Source organism: Lissotriton helveticus, chromosome 4_1 (assembly GCF_964261635.1).
Source record: "Lissotriton helveticus chromosome 4_1, aLisHel1.1, whole genome shotgun sequence".
Taxonomy (NCBI): Eukaryota; Metazoa; Chordata; class Amphibia; order Caudata; family Salamandridae; genus Lissotriton; species Lissotriton helveticus.
Genome location: NC_136063.1, coordinates 1,056,910,205 through 1,056,932,180, shown reverse-complemented (window position 1 = coordinate 1,056,932,180; position 21,976 = coordinate 1,056,910,205). Strand labels below are relative to the sequence as shown.

The window sequence follows — 21,976 nt, the reverse complement described above, 5'->3', positions numbered from 1 at the left end:
ATATACATCTTGGTATCTTACCTAAAATCAGAACCATGAACTCTGTGTGCAGATCCTCTGTGTTTCTAGCTGAACGTTTTATCCACAGAGTCCCGGAGTACTTTATATCGGTTATGTTTCACAACTTTAAAAAACTTGTATTCAATAAAATCCTAATGTTAGGATGAAAAAAGGGTGGGGGAGGGGGGAACCTGTTAGCATAAAAATAGATAGATTACCCTATTAATCTCAGCAGCGTGCTGAGCTATCAGTTTTAAATACAACTCACCAAGCTCTAAATAAGCCGATCATATCCGGTCGCTGTCTACTTCATGAAACCAGCGATAAGTTATGATGTTCTTCAGCAATGTTTATACGTTCCTATAAGGCAATGGGGAGCAATCAGTTAGTCCCTAAGGAAGACATACACTATGAAAAGGTACACTAAGGCATACTGAACCTAACAAGTCTTTTAAATGCATGTCGTCATGCCCCTGATTTCGTTACATCGTATTATGCCTCAAACCTCTTACCTAGTTATTTCCTTTTTCAGTACTTATTATTATTCGCATTATTTCCAAATGTGTGTGTTTTTTTCAGCCTTAGTCTTGTCTTGCGGTTCGAGGTGATTCTTCCTATAGTATATTTCTTATTTTTTCTGGCAGGCACTCGCCACTCCTAAAAAATACAAGCGGAGGGTCTTAGTATTTGTGGGACTCAAGTAAGCGCAGGTTTAGACTACTCCTAACGCATGCTTACCTGCAGTATATCCAATGAAAAGAAATGATGTCCAATCCTGCCAGCTAGTCAGGAATACAACGGAAGGCAACCCCAGTCGGTAAGACGCATGCGATTGTCTGCCTTCTGCCGGTCTCTAAAGTACGGCGGTGGGGGAATTTTTCTTAAAACCACACTCGCTACCCTGAAATTGTAAACGGAAAGTCTTAACGTCTGTAAAATCGAAAAATGGATTCTACAAAGATCTCAAAAACTAACTATTCCGCGCCTGTGCTTACCTGTAGGTTACACGATGAAACAACGAGTGGTGTAGAGTCCTGCCGGTCGGTCAGGAAACCTGAATTCCTGAACAAGTCACAAGGTTAAGTTGCATGCATTTATGGTCTGCCCAAAATGCATAAAGACCAAAACAATCCACCCTACAGACCAATAGTCTCCACAATTGGTACTCCGACGGAAGCACTTTGTAAATATATAGACAACATATTGAGACCTTATGTTGCCCTCTCCCCGTCGTATATTAAGGACACGGGAGAAATGATTGCGAAGGTTGAGAGTCTTGCCTTTAACGAAAACAGGGACCTATTGGTCACACTTGATGTGGAGGCATTATATAGTAATATCCCACAAAAAGGAGCCCTGGATGCTACCATGTGGTTCATAGATCTCCACAAAATTCCCTGTGACAAGCAGTTTGTCTATGACTGTCTATCAGTAGTTTTGAAGGAAAATGTCTTCCAATTTGGAGACCGAATGTACCAACAAATTAAGGGCGTAAGCATGGGGGCGGCCATGGCCCCTTCGATAGCTAATATATACATGGCCCTGTTTGAGTCACGTAATATATACAACGAGATAGCCCCCTTCCATGAGTCTGTTTCCCATTGGTCTAGATATATTGACGATATCTTTTTTGTCTGGACTAATGGGGAACAGACCCTGGGAGAATTTTTGGAGTGGCTTAATTTGGCAGACGAAAATCTCCATTTCACTGCCCATGTGGATACCACTAGGGTCGAATTCTTGGACATATATATCCAGAACAGGAATAATGTACTGGAAGTGGATCTATATTCAAAGCCTACATCGAGGAACACTTTGCTCCATTTTTCGAGCTATCACCCTAGGAGCCAGAAGGATGGGATTCCTTTCTCCCAGTTCTTAAGGGTGAGACGAAATTGCACGGATATCAAGGATTATGATAAACAATCGGAAAAAATGAAACAAAAATTTTTGGACAGAGGTTACCCTCGCCGACTAGTACGAGAGGCCTACAAGAGGGCAAGATACTATGATCGGGAAGCCCTTTTTAAACCAAAAAGCGCAGTCGAGGAACCAAAATTAGTGTGTGTTACACGACATTCCACACTAAATGCAACCATCAGACAGATAGTGAACGCCAATTGGCATTTACTAAATCTTGAGCCAACTGCACCCAAGCTCAAGAAACCGATGTATGCGCATCGGAGAAATAAGAATTTAAAAGATCTGGTGGTAAGATCGAGATACTCTGGTACTCTCGATAGACCCCCTTTTGTCCAAAAATCAATACAAGGCGCCAACCCTATCAAGGGCACTTCCAGATGTGGCTCTTGCCAATCCTGCGAGGGCATCATACCAGGACAGAACTTTCACCTAAACGGTTATAATATGATGGCCAATGATCTGTGGACGTGCAATACTAGCAATGTAGTTTATCTACTTGTATGCCCCTGCAGCCTAGGATATGTGGGCGAGACTTCCAGAAAGATTAAAACTCGACTTACTGAACATAGGTCAGCAATAAACACTCGGAAACAGACTGCCCCTCTTGTCTCACATTTCCTTGAATTCAAACATGCTCCATCAGACATACGGTGGCGCATTTTGGAGAAGATTCGGATACCTGATACGAAAGGAGGAGAGAAAATAAGAAAAAAGCGTGAGGTTTTTTGGATTTTTTCTCTTAAGACATTCAGCCATGGCCTCAATAATGATTTACCTTGGCAGAATGCTATTTTATGATAAATACCACGGAATTCCCTGTAACAGAGAGTTTAGTAATGTCTTTAAATTACTGTCTATATATGCTTCAGTAATTGTGACTTTCCCCTTTAAGGATGTCAATAAAGTTTTCAGAACCTTTCGTGGTTCTTTTCCCCTTTAAGAGTATCTAGGATTTTGAGAACCAATGACACGCTGCGTTATATAAGAAGGTCCTATCGACCTACCAGGGCGGCTGTTACTTGCATTCCTGACCGACCGGCAGGACTCTACACCACTCGTTGTTTCATCGTGTAACCTACAGGTAAGCACAGGCGCGGAATAGTTAGTTTTTGAGATCTTTGTAGAATCCATTTTTCGATTTTACAGACGTTAAGACTTTCCGTTTACAATTTCAGGGTAGCGAGTGTGGTTTTAAGAAAAATTCCCCCACCGCCGTACTTTAGAGACCGGCAGAAGGCAGACAATCGCATGCGTCTTACCGACTGGGGTTGCCTTCCGTTGTATTCCTGACTAGCTGGCAGGATTGGACATCATTTCTTTTCATTGGATATACTGCAGGTAAGCATGCGTTAGGAGTAGTCTAAACCTGCGCTTACTTGAGTCCCACAAATACTAAGACCCTCCGCTTGTATTTTTTAGGAGTGGCGAGTGCCTGCCAGAAAAAATAAGAAATATACTATAGGAAGAATCACCTCGAACCGCAAGACAAGACTAAGGCTGAAAAAAACACACACATTTGGAAATAATGCGAATAATAATAAGTACTGAAAAAGGAAATAACTAGGTAAGAGGTTTGAGGCATAATACGATGTAACGAAATCAGGGGCATGACGACATGCATTTAAAAGACTTGTTAGGTTCAGTATGCCTTAGTGTACCTTTTCATAGTGTATGTCTTCCTTAGGGACTAACTGATTGCTCCCCATTGCCTTATAGGAACGTATAAACATTGCTGAAGAACATCATAACTTATCGCTGGTTTCATGAAGTAGACAGCGACCGGATATGATCGGCTTATTTAGAGCTTGGTGAGTTGTATTTAAAACTGATAGCTCAGCACGCTGCTGAGATTAATAGGGTAATCTATCTATTTTTATGCTAACAGGTTCCCCCCTCCCCCACCCTTTTTTCATCCTAACATTAGGATTTTATTGAATACAAGTTTTTTAAAGTTGTGAAACATAACCGATATAAAGTACTCCGGGACTCTGTGGATAAAACGTTCAGCTAGAAACACAGAGGATCTGCACACAGAGTTCATGGTTCTGATTTTAGGTAAGATACCAAGATGTATATGATCCTTCCATTTAAGTTAAGTGCACATGTGAGTGCCATAAATATCCCCAGGTAGAGCACCCTAACCAAGATATTAGATACAATTCATGGTTAGGCCAGGCTTAAATGGTTTAATTGTGGCGGTTAATTCTCTCCTATTATCCTATTCTCATTCCCTTCTTTCTTTATCTTTTTATCTTCTTATCCTTTCTGAATTCAATGTAATTGGGAACTGTGTCGGGCTAAAAAAGACATGTACGAAAGAAAATAATGTTTTGGTTTATGTGCATTACGTGTAATGTATAAAATGGAGAACAGATATCTAGCTAATTCCTTACGCTATAATCATTTGCATCCGAAGGGAGCGAGAATTACCCACTATCATATGAATGTTTTTAAACAATAGTAATATGTATGAAGTTTTATCTATTATAAATATGAATTTTGGACATTGACATGAATGCACTAAATGACTAAGATATACGTAGGTGTTCTCTATATATTATGAGCGGTACATCAAGAATTATAACAAACATGTATATAACGGATAGAAATATGTAACATACTTATAACTACTAGAGTAACATCATTGAAATTCTGTTGTTACCTTTGTTACAGAAATTGGATGGTAAATGTCCTGATGAAGACATTTTTATGTTGAAACGCGTCGACCGGATACCACCTAACCTCCTTGATTTCTTAATTTGATTTTTAAATTGATTGTTTTTGTGAAATCTTTATATATCAGTCTAGTATTTTTATTAATTTTTATCAATGTACTGATCACTAATTATTGTATCTTATTTTGAATTAAAAATGTATATTTTTTGATACTCTAGTAGTTTGTTTGTTCACTCTATTGCGTTATTGTTGTAATTTATGCCTGGGAGTGTTAGTTTACATACATTATTTACCCTGTCCCAGGATACATATCTGTACCAGGGGGTCCTTGTTGCTCACATTACTCAGACTGTTGGCATTCCAGAACATAATGTGAAGAATATTTGTCATATAAAGAATATTGATTATATAGAATGAACTTGTTTACACATACTAAACAGAACCAATAACACAACCAACTTAATTGTGAACATTTAAGTATGAATAAAATCGAAGGATGGAAGAATAAGAAGAACCAGGAGAGGAAAAGATAGGAAAAGGAGAAGAATGAAAGAAAAAAATATCTGTTAAAGAAAGAGAAGATGGTAATAAGCCAAAAGGGCTTTAACAACATAGAGGTCATCATAAATATAGTGACAGGTGGTGAAATGCAAGATGACAGACATCCGCCACAGAGTTCACCAGGAGCCAGCAGGGATACCTTTGTAAACAATTGTACACCACCCACTATTAATAATAATAGATCAAGAAAATGAGACCAGTATAAACTGGGCAACATAATATAAATATTAGGAGCACTTACCAACATAGGGGGGAACATAGTGTAAATATGAGGTTGGAGAAAGGGTGCACGAGAAAATGAGACATCCAGGACAAACATTCTGGTAAGATGAGGAACGCCTGTGAAGGAGAAAAGGAGAGCATAAGGATGACGTATTGAGAGAGACCTCAGATATAACAATAATCACAAGACAAAGCAAAATACATTACGACTGAGAAATCAAGTATTTCCAAGATCCATTTCCTCCCTCTTATGTTGAAATATGAATATCTTCAAGAGTTCTGGGGAGTAGAATTATAAAGATCTTTCCTTGTATGTGACTTTGAACTGGTAGAGATGTATTGGACCATAAAGGACATTCATGGATCTGAGGGCGAGTTGAAGCAATGCAAATACTTTTTTTCAAGTAGCGGTATAAAGAGGCATGCCCTACACAGAATATCTGACCTGACCAAAGTATTTGTTTCCTCTGTTTGGCAGCTGTTAGAACTGTCATCAGATCAGTATATTGTAGGAAAAGAACTATAATTCCCCTGGGACCAGTTGATGAGGATGTCCTCGAGGATTTAGGGCCAACACAGTGAGTGATTTGCAGATTAAGGTTGGTTCCTTCCTTGAGGATGACAATTTTTGGGATATGCATTGTACGAAAGGCAATCATGTCAGAGCCCGCCACTCCTTCAGAAATTCCATAAATTTGCAAGTTTTTACGCCGATTGTTGTTTAACAAATCTTTGTTTGATGTTTTAAAAGAGAAATTTCTTTAGACATTACATAAGGGATATTGTATGCTGTGGCAAGGTTTGGTACCAGTGCAAACCTAGATTATTCCCAATTATTTTCAAGTATCAATGGTGCTCCAAGGGGAAGAGCGGCCATCAACACTCTTAACTTGTCGGAGGGAGAACCCCAGTCTTTCGAATAGATACATTGTCCCGAGCATCTAACGTTACAATATATAATAAAAGTGTCCCAAAAAGTTTTCTTGTTCCTTGTTTCTTTATTTTCTTTTCTTCTTCACAATTCAGATGACTTCTTCTTACTTACACTGCATAGTCACTTACATAGCTTTATTGGCCTTCAGTAGCCAGTGGGCGCTACATATTTAATCTATTGGTGAGCAATTATGTCAACCATTTTGAGCTGATGATAACTGTAGGAAAGCAGGATCGGCTTCTTATGGTTACCCCCACTTTTTGCTTCATGTTACACTGTTTTTGACTAGTCTGACTGGGATCCTGCTAATTAGGACCCCAGTCTATCTGCTTTCTCCCTAATATATAATGTCATGTACTTGTACTATGTCATGTACTTTGGTACTCTCCAGATTGGATACTGGGGTACCCTTGTCATAACCTAGTATATGGTACCCATGTACCCAGGGCATACGTACCTCAGAGGCCTCCCATGGGCTGAAGCATGCATTATGCCACCCATGAGAGGCCATGCAAAATGGATCTACTGGCCTGCCATTGCAGCCTATGTACGTTGGTGCATGCACCACTTACTTAAGATATAGGTTTACTATATCAAAGGGTCACTACACTTAAAACCTATAAGTCAACCCTATAGCAGGCCTTGACAATCCTGAAGGCCGGCTGCTCTAAGTGAGAGGGTGCCACTGCATGAGCACGACACCCCTGCAGCCTACAGAGTGTATTCTCCCGGGTTGCTAGTGCTGCAGTCATTTACGACATATAGAGTGGCATTATGCGACCGCCTGATGACTAACTCTAAAACGACATAAAGTAACCCTATCATGTTTGGTATCAAACATTGTGGAATCATGCCCTCTATGATTCCACCCCTCAGAAACGAGCTTTGTGAGGTACCTGGTGTTCCCAGTAACAACCTTCTAGTCCCTGGCAGCCCAAAATTGTTGCTGCCGACCAGAGCCACATAGCTCGAGCATGGGAAGGCAGAACAAAAGGCATCCTGTCACAGGGATGTGTGACCACATCCCAGACAGGATTTAGTGTATTAGGCCTGGGTGGGTGCACTTGCCATTGACCGAAAGTCTGCATGAGGGACACATTTGGTGTCCCTGTGCATAGTCCAGTTCAAAACAGCCCTGCCAGCCATTGGCTCCTGCTCTGGCACGAAACTGGACAAAGGACATGGGAGTAACCTCCCCACTGTCCAGACCCTCCCCTGGGAGGGTCTCCTAAATCTTTTCAACCCTCTCCGGTGGGTACAAAAGGGATTACCTGGCAGTAGGACCCTAGATTCGACGTGGACAAGATTCTGAATAAGAAACGACCGTCTGTACATCCTGGACTTCGCTGGACTTTGTTTGGGCCCGACTTCATCTCCCACTCTGGTTAAAGCATCGTCTGTGCCTGTGCACCATACAGGCTCCGGGCAGGACCTGTGGAGCATCAAGGACAACCAAAGACATCTCCCTTGGAGTGAAGGTGTCACTCTCCTGCAACCGCAGGGACCATAATGCAACTGACTGGTCTGCTGATCCTGAACTCCTGCGGACTTCAACATCGGAGGTGGGTTCCAAGTTCCGAGCTGCCCTCTCACCAAGTTTGAGGTCAGAATCCCTTGTGGGGGCTGCAATACCCGTACCCCTGTGCACCGCAAACTTTTGCAAGTGCATGTGCTTGTTGGCGTTTCCAAAACAAGAGCACTGGGCTCCAATTAGCTCCAACCACTGGCACAATTTCTACCAAAAAACTTTGGCCTCCTTGCACTGAGTGCTCCGTGGGCTGTTGCTTTGTAATTCTGTTTGAGGTCCCCTCACAACTCCTGGGCTCTGGCCTGTGGGTCCTCTTGGAGTCATCTTTGCTTTTCTTGGGCTTCCATGGTTGCTCTAGGCTTGCCCTGACTTCCCTGTGTGTGGTGAGTCTCCTGGACCTTGCTGGTCCCAACCGTAACCTTTCTTGATCATCTTCGCGGGTTGCTGCTGACACCGACCCCTCAGCACTTGACACTCTATGTGGGACAGCTTGTATCTGGCTCCTGGTTGTCCTCGACATCTCCTGGTCCCGGTGGCTGCAGAGTCTGGAAACCCCTCAACGCACCTAAAGCACTCCACATCGGTGGGCATTCCGCTACCGAGCCCCTGGTCACTCCTGGGTGACCTAGCCTCTGTCCCCTCTGTCTTCAGGTACTCTTCATCAAGAATCCACCCTTGGATTCTACTGCACTCTTTTCTTCTTTTCCACAGTGACATTTCCCTGAAGTCCTCCATTGAGATAGACTGCGGTTGTGGACACTACTTCAGCCCTATGCACCCGGCTTCCTTCGGATAGGTAACTCTGGTACTATGGTATCCACGGGTGGGGTTGTTCTCCAACCTCCTATGATCTAATGGGCTTCCTCTTAATCCACTGGGAACGGTCCTTAAACTTTTAAACTGCAACACCGACTCTCCCATAGAAATGTATAGCGCATGCGGTCGTGTTCTCACCCTGCTCCCGTCCTCTGTGGGGTCCCTACTAACTCACCTTGGGTGGTTCCTTGGACTCCCAGCGATTCTACATCCTCTAGACACTGTCTTGATTTGAGTCGTGGTTCTTATACCACTATTTTAGTATATGGTTTGGTCTCCCCCTGGAGCCCACTGTGTATTAGTGCTACTTATTATTGTTTCTGTGCTACAGTTTTGTGTACTTTGTGTTTATCTGCGTGTAGCAGATGCTCTGAGGTATTTAGAGTGTGCTATAATAATAAATACATATTTTTATAACTACTGTGTGATTATCCTTTCATTTAACCAATAGAATAAAGTGACATTCTGGTAAAACAAGCTGCTTAACATTCCTTCAAGACTAAGGCTGCTCTCCACAGCTACCACTTGGATAGCTTTCTAAGGTTATCTTTGACCTCTTAAATTACCATAAGGGTGGATTGAACTGGTACAGGGTGCCTACTTCAATTAGTGGACAGCATATACCAGGCCAACGTCTCACATTGGTGTGTAGCGGTTGGGATTCAAGCCTGCGTTGTTTTACCAGATTAATCTTTGTATTGATTAACTGAAAACCACTAAGTACTAGGTACTAGCTTAGAATAAGTAAGTTCTACTGAAGTTAGAGTTGGGGAAGCCAAGGGTTTTGCACACCCTTTCTCCAACCTCAGAGAGTTTAGTTCCCACTATGTTAGGTAGGTGCAACATCTCACCACACTTAGTATGTCAGTCAAGAAACGTTATTCGGTTGATTTGACCATCAAAGTATAATGGGTACAGGATAGTAGATTCACCAACACTTACAATGATTACTAATGTTACTGTATACAACATTAGCTGACAATAAATACATCATCATAAGAAGGTTGAATATAGATAAAACATTGTGGCCCAGATGTAGGTAAAATAGATTTACCGATTATTAATTACCGAAAAATACCGATTTTTACCGATTCGGTAATTAATAATCGGTAAATCTGAGGGGTGGATATGTAGGTATTCCAGATGTGCCAGAATAACGAATCGGACACATTCGGTATTTACCGATTCGGTAAATACCGAATGGGTAATGCCCATACATTCCTATGGGCTTTGAAGCCCATAGGAATGAATGGGCATTACCGAATCGGTATTTACCGAATCGGTAAATACCGATTTTCACAAGGGTGCAGGGGGTGTCACTTTGACACCCTCTGGCACCCCCAAAACAGGCTCGGGTGCCATGTGGCAGGCATACATGCCCTAAGGGCAGGTCTGCCTGTCACATGGCATAGGTGTGCATGCACACATGTGCATGCACACCGGAATCGGTATTTTACCATCAAATTGGATTTGATGGTAAAATACTGATTCGGTAAGGCCTCTGGGACTCAGAAGAGTCCCACCTACATCTGGGTGCCTCAGATTCGGTAAATTTACCGATTTTTTATTTTACCGAATCGGTAAAATTACCGATTCGGTAATTTTACCGAAGCGGTAAAAAAATGCCCCCTACATACCTGTCACCCATTTACCGATCGGTAACGGCCAAAATCGGCCGTTACCGGTCGGTAAATGGCCTGAAACTGCCACCTACATCTGGCCCCTAGAGTTTAAAAAGAGAAAAGAGAAATTGGAACTTGTCGATAAAAAACATACAATAGCAATAAACAATTATTAAAAACATGCAACTAATGTCTAATAGGAGCAGTTTCCTTGTATCATTTGAGTAGCTCTTTTAATTGAGTCGACTAAGCTTACAAATATCATAATAAAACAAAGCTTCATATTGATAAAGTTAAGCGAAAAGATGGCCTCCAAACATTGTTCTCAGACATAAAACATCAGAGTGGAAGATGGATAAGAAAAATGGTACTGCTTATAACACAGGGATACCACTGTACATACTTGTTATTTAGCTAGTACAAATGCAGCTTACAGTGTTTTACCCTAATAAAGGGGAAACAAATGCGCAAATTAATAGGGCATATATACCTAATAAAAAGTCTACTTCGTTTCCATAGCATCTCAAGCCTGTAGTACAATCTGTGAACATTTACTTTCGAGACCACAGCCAAAATAACAAAACTACAGATACTAGTGCTAATGGTGTAAGATGCTATAACTATATATGTAAACTAAAAGGGCCCGGTGAAGTAGTTTAGGCATTCTTCAGTCTGAGTCATCTTATAAGCCACATTTTCCTCAGAAATGTGGCCACTGCACAAACTAACAGTGGCCTAGAGTCTGTTTTTAGAATACACAACGCCTCTTGATGGCATCGGGTACCCATCAGCCTACAGCTTGGAGCTAACCACTTGAGCCTCTGGAATTTGTACAGTGGGCATGCAGAAAAACATGGTTAATTGTCTTATGAGCCCCTCAGCAGTGGGAACAGCAACATAGTGCGCCTTCAGATCCCCGCTGCCAGTCAGCTGTAAATGAATTCAGTGGGAGAGTACCAAATCTGAACTGTATGTATAGCTTTCTATCATTTGGGATGGTGATTACCTCCATATACTGCTCATACATACTAAATAGCTTGAATTCAAGACATTCTGATGTAAGGCGGCCACCTGCTAGTGATACATTTCTCTGGTCTACCCAATTCTAATAGCAGGTCTTTATGCAGTTCCTACTAGGTAGCAAACTAATATCAGACTCAGCCCACAGATTCCCCAGACCAACCGCAGAGAGGGATTTTTGAATGTTACTAAACCACCCAATTTTTTGCGAACTGTCTAGACTACAAACTTCTTCAAGGGCAGCCACAAAGTGAATAAGATCAGGTGTTTTTTTCAGACGTAACCAAAAAAGAATGGGACCTAATCTGGCTTTGTCCACTATTGTGGATCTACCCATGTTGTGTCTAAGAGGGAGCAGCGGAGTACTCTGCAGGAGGAAAAAAGGGACCTCAGGAATTTATTTTCAGTGCGGAGAAGACCCTCAAGGTTATCAAAACCCCACAGTTCAGCTCCGTAAAGAGCAGAGCTTACCACTTTCTACTCATAGATTTGGAGTAATGCAGTTATTGGCCTAGTTTGTGAAGCCCTGTGTTTCTTCAGTAATGCCCCTGTAGTTTTCCTCTGCTGGAGGGACCGTTTCAAGATGTGATGTTTCCAGGACATTTTCTCCTGAAGCTTTAGGCCCAAGTAATCGAAAGTGTCCACTCTATCTAGGGGCGTCCCATCCAGCAGTAGTTTGCCCTTGAGTGATTTATGTGGATTTAACTGCATGAGCTTGGTTTTTGAACAGTTAATCACTAATACTCTTGATTTACAGAAGGACATAAAACGTTCAAGCAGCAATTGAAGGCCACTGGAGGTTTTTGAGACCAGGAGGGTATCATCCGCAAACAATAAGGTTGTAATTTTCACTCCTCCCAATTTGGGGGCATCCGCGTGAACCTCAGCTAGGTACTTCGCCACTCCTTTTATGCACAGTGAAAAAGAGTGGGTACCAGGACGCAGCCCTCCCTTACCCCTCTAGCAACTTTGATTGGATCTGTCAACTGCCCTTGGTCTCCCCACCTCACCCTTGTGTAGTTTCCCTCGTGTAGCCAGTTAAGAAGAGTCAAAATGTCATGTGGGAGTCCCTAATCATGTAAAACCTGCCATAGTTCAGGCGTGGGTATCAAAAAGATCAAAAGCTGACTTTAGATCAATAAAGGCAGTATACAGACCACCCTGTTCTATTAGTACTGTCTTCCAGGCCAGCATTGAAAAACGAAAAACTTGATCAAAGGTGCTCACTTTCTTCCTGAACCTTGCTTGGTAGGGGAAAAGTATGTTGTTTTCCTCCATCCAATCTGTTATTTAGTTTAATAGAGCATGGGAGAAAACCTTCTGAGCAGCATCAAGTAGGCTGATTGGCCTATAGTTGGAGGGTAGTGAACGACCCCCCTTCTTAAATACTGGGATAACTTTGGCTGCCCTCCACGACTGGGGATTCGGAGCCCCTGCGGCAATTCCATTCGCTAAAGTCAGAATATAGTTAGTCCAGTTCGGGATGTCGCTCAGGAAAACATCTCCCAGTAAGCCATCAGGTCCAGATGCTTTGTTTTTAATTATAATGCAAATACTTTGCGTTATCTCAGCTGAGGAGAACAGATTAATACTAAATTGATTACTTCTATGATCCATAAGGGGACCTTCCGTATCTTCCACTTCTGATCCTGTATAAACTGCCGAGAAATGGTCGAACCATGCAGTTTCAGAGATATTACTTGTAGGTAGTTTCGATTTTTCAGCAACGCCCCTTGTAACAAGCAGCCAGAACAGCTGGGAATCTTTCCTTTGACAGGCTTCACGAATTTGAACCCAGCGGTTTTCAGTCCACTCCTTTTTTGCTTCAGCCTGTGCTTGTTTATATTGTTTCCTCACCAGTCGTATCGCCTCTACTTGACTTGCTCTTATCACGGCTGCCAGCTCAAGCCACAGCTTGGTTGGTCAAATTAGGGGGGGCTGTAGTCTATTTTTGGTGATTGAAGTTATCATGTTAATGTCAAGGTCTCTCATATAGCGAGTCATTTGTTTCCCTTTTAGGGGTTGACCCTGTCGACCTGGTCCCTTGTCTAAGATGCGGAAGGGAATTTAAAAATGATCAGCCCAGTCACAGGGTAGGATTTCTCCTATTTGTCTGTAGTTGTCTTTGGCAATGATGAGGTCCAGAGTGGCACCTTTTCTGTGAGTAGGCCCTTTACAGAGGTGTGAGAAATTAAGGTCGGAGAGGAAAGTCTTAAAGGAACAGACAATTGGATAATTTGTGTTGTTGCAATGAAGGTTGAAGTCTCCGAGGAATATGTGGAAGGGTTGATCTGAGCTCGAGCTAATGACCTCCATGATTTGCTCCACGAAGACTAGATTGTCACCAGGAGGGTGATAGATCAAGTGCAGCACACAAATCTTCTTGCTTTTGTTCCAGATTTCAGAGACTAGCTGTTCACAGGAGGATAAGACAGTACATGAGTATTGTTTTACTGTGAGGTTGGAACGATGAATGCAGGCAATGCCCCCTCCTGTTTTATCCAGTCGATCATGTCTGAGAATGGAGTAGTTGGGAGGGATTAAGATATCTAGAATTGGGGAGGAAGTATCATTGAGGCAGGTTTCAGTGATGATCAGAAGTTCTAAGTTATGCGTCATGATGAGATCAGAAATATCATGTACATGTTTCACAGAAGTTGTACAATTGAGTAGCATCGAGTTGATGTGCTGGTTGGAAGTGACTACTTCTTGAGTAGAGGTGTTTATGTGAAGTAGGTTATCAGTGTTCACCTTTCTGAGTTTAAGGCTTGGTTCCCTGTCAGGGTCTGCAATGATTGAGGGGATGTTGAGAGTAGAGTTGGGTTGGAAGACCATCTTTGAGTCAGTGTAGGTCCCAAGCAGGGCGATAATGCCTTCATCCGATAGCTGAGGTAAGGGTCAGTGGGGCCGAGAATGGTGGTTAGGTAGAGGCCTCGAGCTACAGCTGGAGCTAAGATAGGAGCAGAAGGCGGTGAGGTCGTTGGTTGAGTACAGCTTCTGTGAATTGTAGATATCATTCCTCTGCACGGGAGGTGAGACTCAACACTTCTCCATCTTCAAGGAGAACTGCAGAATGCTTTGCACCAACTCTTTGACTAATGAGATTTCATGCTTGAGGTCATCAATCTTCTTCTCAAGGGCATAATTGTTCAAGCACTTATTCGCAGGAGTAGCCATTGCAAATAGTTACGGTTCCACTGTGGTAGGGTTAGTTGAGTGTTGGGTAGGACCATTGGCACAGTTACATAGGGAGATAGGGTCATATTCGAGATAGGAATCAGCGCTTGGAGTGGGAATAGGGAGGGGCAGAGTGGTATTAGGAGGAGTAGAGGGTGGTGAAGCATGTAGGTGAGAGTCTGGTATTGGTCAGCGTATAGGAGACATCTACAAGTTTCCAGGCCCTGCGATTGGAAGATCTAGGGCCTAAGTGGTAAACATCCAATCGTACCTGACTGTTGGGGCTGGTAGGGTGGTCATCACACCCATTATTAGAGCAAATAGTGTGTGACACAGGGGAGTGAGGACAGGAGGCGAGGCAAGGTAAAGGAAGAGCATTGGTGCGGATAGCAACAAGGTGGGAGGTACTCAGGTCAGTTAAACCTTGGTCAACATGAGACAGACGCAGGTTTTTCGGGCTCGTGGTGTGGGTAGTAGGGATAGCCTCTGTTAACTTGGGTCGAGCTGTGGGTAGCGGGTTAACAGGCAGGAGCGTGGGCAATGGGGAGGAGGGGCTGTCAATTGCCTCGGGATCAAAGCCAGTGAGTGGCTCATTTTGACTGCCGGTGGAGGTGTTGGAGTTAGTTAGAGTGTTCTTGAACCTCAAGAAGGCATAATTGAATCGCTTGAGGATCAGGTCCGAGGCTTGGATAAGGACATTCTCATTATTGTATTTGGAGATAGTTAGCTACGCCATAAGGGCAGGGGATGGAGCCTGGTTAAACGAAAGCCATGCAGAGTTTTTGTCTGTTTAGCGCGCAAGTAATGGCTTTTCTCCACAGCGCTCTTCTGTCTGTGTACCTGTGAAAAATAAAATATACAGGCAGTCTGACCATGTCAGAGATTGCATCAGGACAGATGTCTAATGGAATTGGGAGTGATTGAGCCCTCAGATAGCCTTTGGGGTAGCCCAGTAGTCCTTGTACCTAAACTTTACACCCAGGGTGGTAGGAGAGAGATTAAGTTTGTGTGGATTACAGGGAACTCAATGCAGTCATTAGGACTGATGCTCACCCTATTCCTAGGGCAGATGAGCTTATTGATACTTTGGCCTCAGCCAAGTATCTAAGTACATTTGACCTCACTGCTGGATTTTGGCAAATCAGACTAGCTGAGGATGCCAAACCAAAAACAGCATTTTCAATCCCTAGAGGGCATTATCAATTTATTGTCATGCCCGTTGGTTTGAAGAATGCACCTGCCACATTCCAAAGGTTGGTGAACAAAGTCCTTACATGCCTGGAAGCCTATAGTGCAGTATATCTTGATGATATAGCTGTCTTTAGCTCCACCTAGGAAGATCATCTGGTCCACCTGAAGAGTGTTTTGGAGGCTCTGCAGAAAGCAGGCCTCACTATCAAGGCCACTAAGTGCCTGATAGGGAAGAGCAAGGTTGTGTACCTGGGCCACCTTGTGGGTGGAGGCCAGGTTCAACCATTAGAGAGCAAAATCCAGACCATAATCAACTGGGTTGCTCCAACTACCCAGACTCAGGTCAGAGCTTTCTTGGGCCTGACTGGGTAAAACAGGAGATTTGTTAAAGGATATGGGTCTGTAGTGACTCCCTTAAATGATCTCACATCAAAAAGAATGCCCAAGAAGGTTCAGTGGACAGTTAGCTGTCAAAAGGTATTTGATGATCTGAAGCAGGCCATGTGGACTGCTCCCATTCTGCAAAGTCCTAACTACTCTTAGCAAGTTGTTGTCCAAACAGATGCATCTGAGTTGTCACAACGTAATGCAGTGGGTCAGGATCAACCAGTAGCTTTTATCAGCAGAAGGATGACCCCCAGAGAGAACCGTTGGTCAGCTATAGAGAGGGAAGCCTTTGCTGTGGTCTGGGCCCTGAAGAAGCTGAGGCCATACTGGTTTGGCACTCACTCCATTGTTCAGACAGACCATAAGCTCCTCTTATGGCTAAAACAGATGAAGGGTGAAACCCCCAAACTTTTGAGGTAGTCCATTTCCCTACAGGGGATGGACTATACAGTGGAACATAGACCTGGGGGTAACCATGCTAATGCATTTGGAATCTCCAGATATTTCCACTTAAAAAATGAAAACTCAACTGGGCAAGGTTAGTCCCAGCTCCTTACGTTTTAGTGGGGGGTGGGGGGGGGGGGTGTAGGAAAGTAGAATCTGCTTCTTATGGTTACCCCCACTTTTTGCTTCATGTTACAGTTTTTGACTAGTCTGACTGGGATCCTGCTATAAATACCCCAGTCTATCTGCTTTCTACTTAAATTGTAATGTCTTGTACTTAGGTACTCTTCTGATTGGATACTAGGGTACCCTTGTCAGACCCTAGTATATGGTACTTGTTTACCCAGGGCATAGGTACCCAGATGCCTCCCAAGGGCTAAACATTGGTGGCTTTATGCCACCAATAATAGGCCAAGTAAAACGGATTTGCAGGCCCGCCTTTGCAGCCTGTGTAAATTGGTGCATGCACCACTTACTTAAGATATAGGTTTACTATTTCTAAGGGTCACTACACTTAGAACCTATAAGCCACTCCTATAACAGGTCTTGACAATCCTGAAGGCAGGGTGCTTGTTTCTAAGTGAGAGGGTGCCACTGCATGAGCAGGACACCCCTGCAGCCTACAGAGTCCATTCTCCCCGGGTTGTTAGTGCTGCAGTCATTATGACATATAGAGTGGCATTATGCGACTGCATGATGACCAACTGTAAAACATCTGAAAGTAACCCTATCATGTCTGGTGTCAAACATTGTGGAATCATACCCCCACACCGGTATGATTCCACCCCTCAGAAAGAAGCTTTGTGAGCTCCCTCGAGCAGGGGAATGCAGAACAATAAGCATCCTGTCACAGGGTTGTGTGACCACCTCCCAGACAGGATTTAGTGTATTAGGCCTGGGTGCGTGTGCTTGCCAGTGACCGAAAGTCTGCATGAGGGGCACATTTGGTGTCCCTCTGCATAGTCCAGTTCAAACCAGTCCTGGTAGCCGTTGGCTCCTGCTCTGGCGTGAAACTGGACAATGGACATGGGAACAACCTCCTTACTGTCCAGACTCTCCCCTGGGAGTGTCCCCTGAATCTGTCCAACCCTCTCTCGTGGGTACAAAAGGTCTTACCTGGCTGTAGGACCCTAGATTCGACGTGGACAAAATTTTGAACAAGAAACCACTGACCTTCGACCGTCTGGACACTCTGGACTTCGCTGGACTTTGTTTGAGCCTGACTTCGTCTCCCACTCTGTCCAAAGCATTGTCTGTGCCCGTGCACCATACAGACTCTGCGCAGGACCTGTCGAGCATCAAGGACAACCAAAGACATCTCCATTGGAGTGAAGGAGTCACTCCCCTGCAACCGCAGGCACCGTAATGCAGCTGACCGGTCTGCTGATGCTGAGCTTGTGCAGACTCGAAAGGCTCCAGAAATACAGGAGGTTGGTTCCAAGTCCTTCGAGGTCTGAGCTGCCCTTTCACTAAGTTTGAGGTCAGAATCCCTCGTGGGGGCTGCAATACCCGTATGATTGTACATCGCATACTTGTGCAAGTGCATATGCTTGTTGGCATTCCCAAAACAAGTGCACTGGGCTTTGAGTAACCCCAACCTCTGGCATCATTTCCACCAAAGAACTTTGGCCTCTTTGCAATGAGTGCTCTGTGGGCTGTCGCTTTGTAATTCTGCTCAAGGTCCCCTCGCGACTCCTGTGCCTCAAGCCTGTGGGGCCTCTTGATTGTCATCTTTGCCTTTCTTGGGCTCCTCTGCTCCAGGCGTGCCCTGACTCCCCTGTGTGTGATGAGTCCCCTTGAACTTGCTGGTCTGAACCGCATCTTTCTTGATCATCTTCATGTGTTGCCGCTGCCTAGGTTTGTTGGTGCTCCCGCTGGACACCGACCCCTCAGCACTCAACATCCTTTGAGGGACAGCTCTTATCCGGCTCCTGGTCATCCTCGATGTCTACTGGTCGCGGTGGCTGCAGAGTCAAGAACCTTCTCAACGCACCTGAAGCACCAGACATCAGTGGGCACTAGCCTAACAAGCCCCTGGTCACTCCTGAGTGACTCAGACTCTGTTCCCTCTGCTTCAGGTTCTCTTCATCAAGAATCCACCCTTGGATTGCAATGGACACTTTTCTTCTTTTTCGCAGTGACATTTCCTCGAAGTTCTCCATTGAGATCGACGGCGGTTTCCGATACCACTTCAGTCCTATGCACCCGGCTTCCCTGGGATAGATAGCTCTGGTACTACGGTGTCCACGGGTGGGGTGACTATCCAACCTCCTATGATCTAAAGGGCTTCCTTGTAATCCACTTGGAAGGGTCCTTAAACTTTAAAACTGCAAGCTCGACTCTCCCATAGAATTGTACGGCGCATGCTTTTGTGGTCTCTCACTGCACCCGTCCTTCGTGGGATTACTCGCCTTGGGTGGTTCCTTGGGGTAGCAGCGATTCTACATCCTCGAGATGCTGTCTTGACTTGCGTCATGGTTCTTATACCACTATTTTAGTATATGGTTTGGTCTCCCTCTGGAGCCCACTGTGTATTAGTGCTACTTACGACTGTTTCTGTGCTACAGTATTGTGTGCTTTGTGTTTATCTGCCTATAGCAGATGTTGTGAAGTATTTAGAGTGTGTTATAGTCATAAATACACATTGTTATAACTACTGTGTGGTTCTCCTTTCATTCAACCAATACAGTAAGGTGGAATTCTGGTAAAACCAGCTGCTTAACATTTCTTGAAGACTAAGCCTGAAGGCTGCTCTCCACAGCCACCACTTGGATAGCTTTCTAAGGTTATCTTTGACCTCTTAAATCCCCATAAGAGTGGTTTGGACTGGTACAGGGTGCCCACTTTGATTAGTGGACAGCATATACCAGGCCAACTTCGCACATTAAAGCTGAATAAATTTGGAAGTTTATTTTTAGCATCGACACAGCCAATTATTTAAATGTGGATTAATGATTTTTACATTTCATATTTCCATGGAATAGTCTTATATGACCAAAATATGAGGACTTTTTAAGCAATTGTCTAATTTTCAAGACTATATTTTCTGGGTTTCTTTCTGTTTCTATACAGTGGGATGGTGTGGGACCTCTTCCAGACTGTGCAGAACCACCAAAAGGAATACAGATGTTGTGGCATCCTTCAATAGTGAAACCCTACCTCACACTCCTCTCCGAGTGCTCGAACCCTGACACACTAGAGGGTGCAGCAGGAGCCCTGCAGAATCTGGCTGCAGGTAGCTGGAAGGTAAGAAATGTACGTTGACCACCACACTTACTCTAAGATTATTATTCTTTAATTGTTAAAATACTGTATTTTTGCATTTCTTCCCACAGGAAAGCAAAGCTTCATAATATTATATTAGCAAGTCATTCCTAACGTTGTCAGCCCTGCCAAGTTCTACACATCAGGCTTTAGACAAAGGCATTTCAGTGTGGTGGTCCACATCACTGTACTTAAATGCAAAGCCACGCATAATAGGCATAGCACCTGCCTTGGCTGTCAAGCCCTTAGCGCTGCAATGCGGACTGAAACTAAAACTGGAGTGACAGCACGCTGTGGCGAGCGCCCTTCTGCCGGCAGGCTGGAAGGATTTCTGCGGCTCGGCATTCCCTGATTCTGACTGAGTGATGTCAGGAGGGGCAGTACCCAACTGTTGTGAGTGACACAGTGAATTTAATATGTGCAGGACTTCATGTGCAGCTGCGCAACCGGGTAGCTGCAGTTTTCATGAAGTAAATCTGTGGGAGGCTGCGGCAATGGCACTGCTCACACTGCCGCACAGTTCTTTAAAATCATTAAATGATCCCCGTGACTGCCGGACCCAACCTGCAGTAGCCGCTGGAGCCCAGAGCACACACTGTACAGCTACTGCTGAGCCTGAATGCCCTGGCGGTGCTTTTGCCAAGGAAGTCGTTTGTTGCAGCCAGGAGTACTCTGAGGAGACGTGTGGCCCCACCATAAACCGAACTGCTGCAGCTCACCTTGCAAGTCAAGTAAGTGTCAGTCTCAGACAGCGAGTCGGAAGAACAAACAAACTACGTCGCCCTCTTCCAAATCGCATCGTGGGCTGCGACGTTTGTTTGTTTTTCCGACTCGCTTGCTCGTAGTATTTACTGGATGCACTGCTGTGTGAAATTACCGCTTGAAGCACCTGCATAATAACCGCAGATAACTTTTCAGATAACATTGCGTGTCTGTTTTTATCTACGACTGTGTGTTTGTGTTCATCACGACCACAGATTCTACTTACATCACAACCAATTCATTTAAACGTTGTGTCCTAAGAATACTGTTTGCCTATCGCACCGTCCACAATAAATGAACAAACATGAAAGAATTATTTTTTCGCATGTTTAGGAGCCTAGTTACAAGGCCCCCTTCTATTTGACCTACAAGTCCTATACTGAACCACATATTCGAATAGACGGACTCTTTTTAACAATTACCTATTTGTCCTGAAGATGGTCTGATGGATGATTATTCCACTACAGACCGAAACGTCGACTATTACGTCTATTTCCTCATCAATAATTGTCTCTGAGGAATTGTTACCTACTGTTTTAGATTCATTTTCCCTTGATTGACTTATTTGGAATAGATGTACACACTCATGATTTGTAGGTTCTTTTATATTTCCTCCATCATGGTGTTTTATTGTTTTCTGAATGTACCCTATTGATTTATGACTACATTAAATTTGTATCTGTCTTGAAAAAAGACATACCTGTGTTCTTTAAAATTATAAATTTCTATTTGAATAACTTTATTGATTACTGGATTTACTCTAGGAAGAATAACTACTGTGAGTTTAACACCCAAATCACTAGTTACAATTCAAATCTGAATAAGAGCAATGAATGAAATCCCTTGTAGGTACTATTACTTACTATTATCTTCTCTGCCCAAGCCTCCAGGGGTATATTGGGTTTCCCACTTTTTTGTCACTTTATATTATAAATAGCACTTAGCATGCGGTCAAGTAGCTGCCTACCCTGTGTAGTCACACATTCACAGTCTGGTCACACTGTAGTTTTCGCAAGCTGCACAGCAGAAATAATACAGCACCTTGACTTATTCAGGCTGCCGCCTTGCTATATGTGTGCCTCAGCCTGAGGCTTGCCCCCAGTCAATGCCCGGTGCTGTCTGCGTCGACGGCTGTCAAGTCTGCAAGTAAGTGTGTTGACCCATTACTTAAGCATCTCATCTGGGCTTCTGGCTGCAGGGCTGGGCAGGTAGTGGCACACAGACCACGGAAGACCGCTTTGGGGTGATTTTCATTAGGGTTCAGTTGTTTTTTAAATAATACACTACAGTGCCATGGCTGCAGGCTGTGACCTATGTGACTGTGTGTGCCTCAGCCAGCCTGAGGTTTGCCCAATGCCTGGTGCCTGTCTGCAGCTGACTATGTTTACTCTTAATTTTAATTAGGCTGCTGAGACAAGATCCGAATTGCTGGGGGCCTCACATCCTGTT

General features: G+C 43.9%; 1 protein-coding gene across 6 annotated transcripts in view; it reads left to right on the top strand.

The window, feature by feature from the left end:
• CTNND2 (catenin delta 2) overlaps positions 1-21,976 on the top strand; it is a 3,216,642-nt gene that overhangs the window by 2,491,718 nt on the left and 702,948 nt on the right. For 4 of the 6 annotated variants that reach the window (XM_078687656.1, XM_078687655.1, XM_078687652.1 and 1 more), the window contains one exon: positions 19,574-19,747. In XM_078687656.1, coding sequence (XP_078543782.1) covers positions 19,574-19,747 — 174 coding nt within the window. Of the gene's footprint in view, positions 1-19,573; positions 19,757-21,976 lie in introns of all 6 variants that reach the window. The other 2 variants (XM_078687653.1, XM_078687651.1) reach the window with 1 other exon arrangement.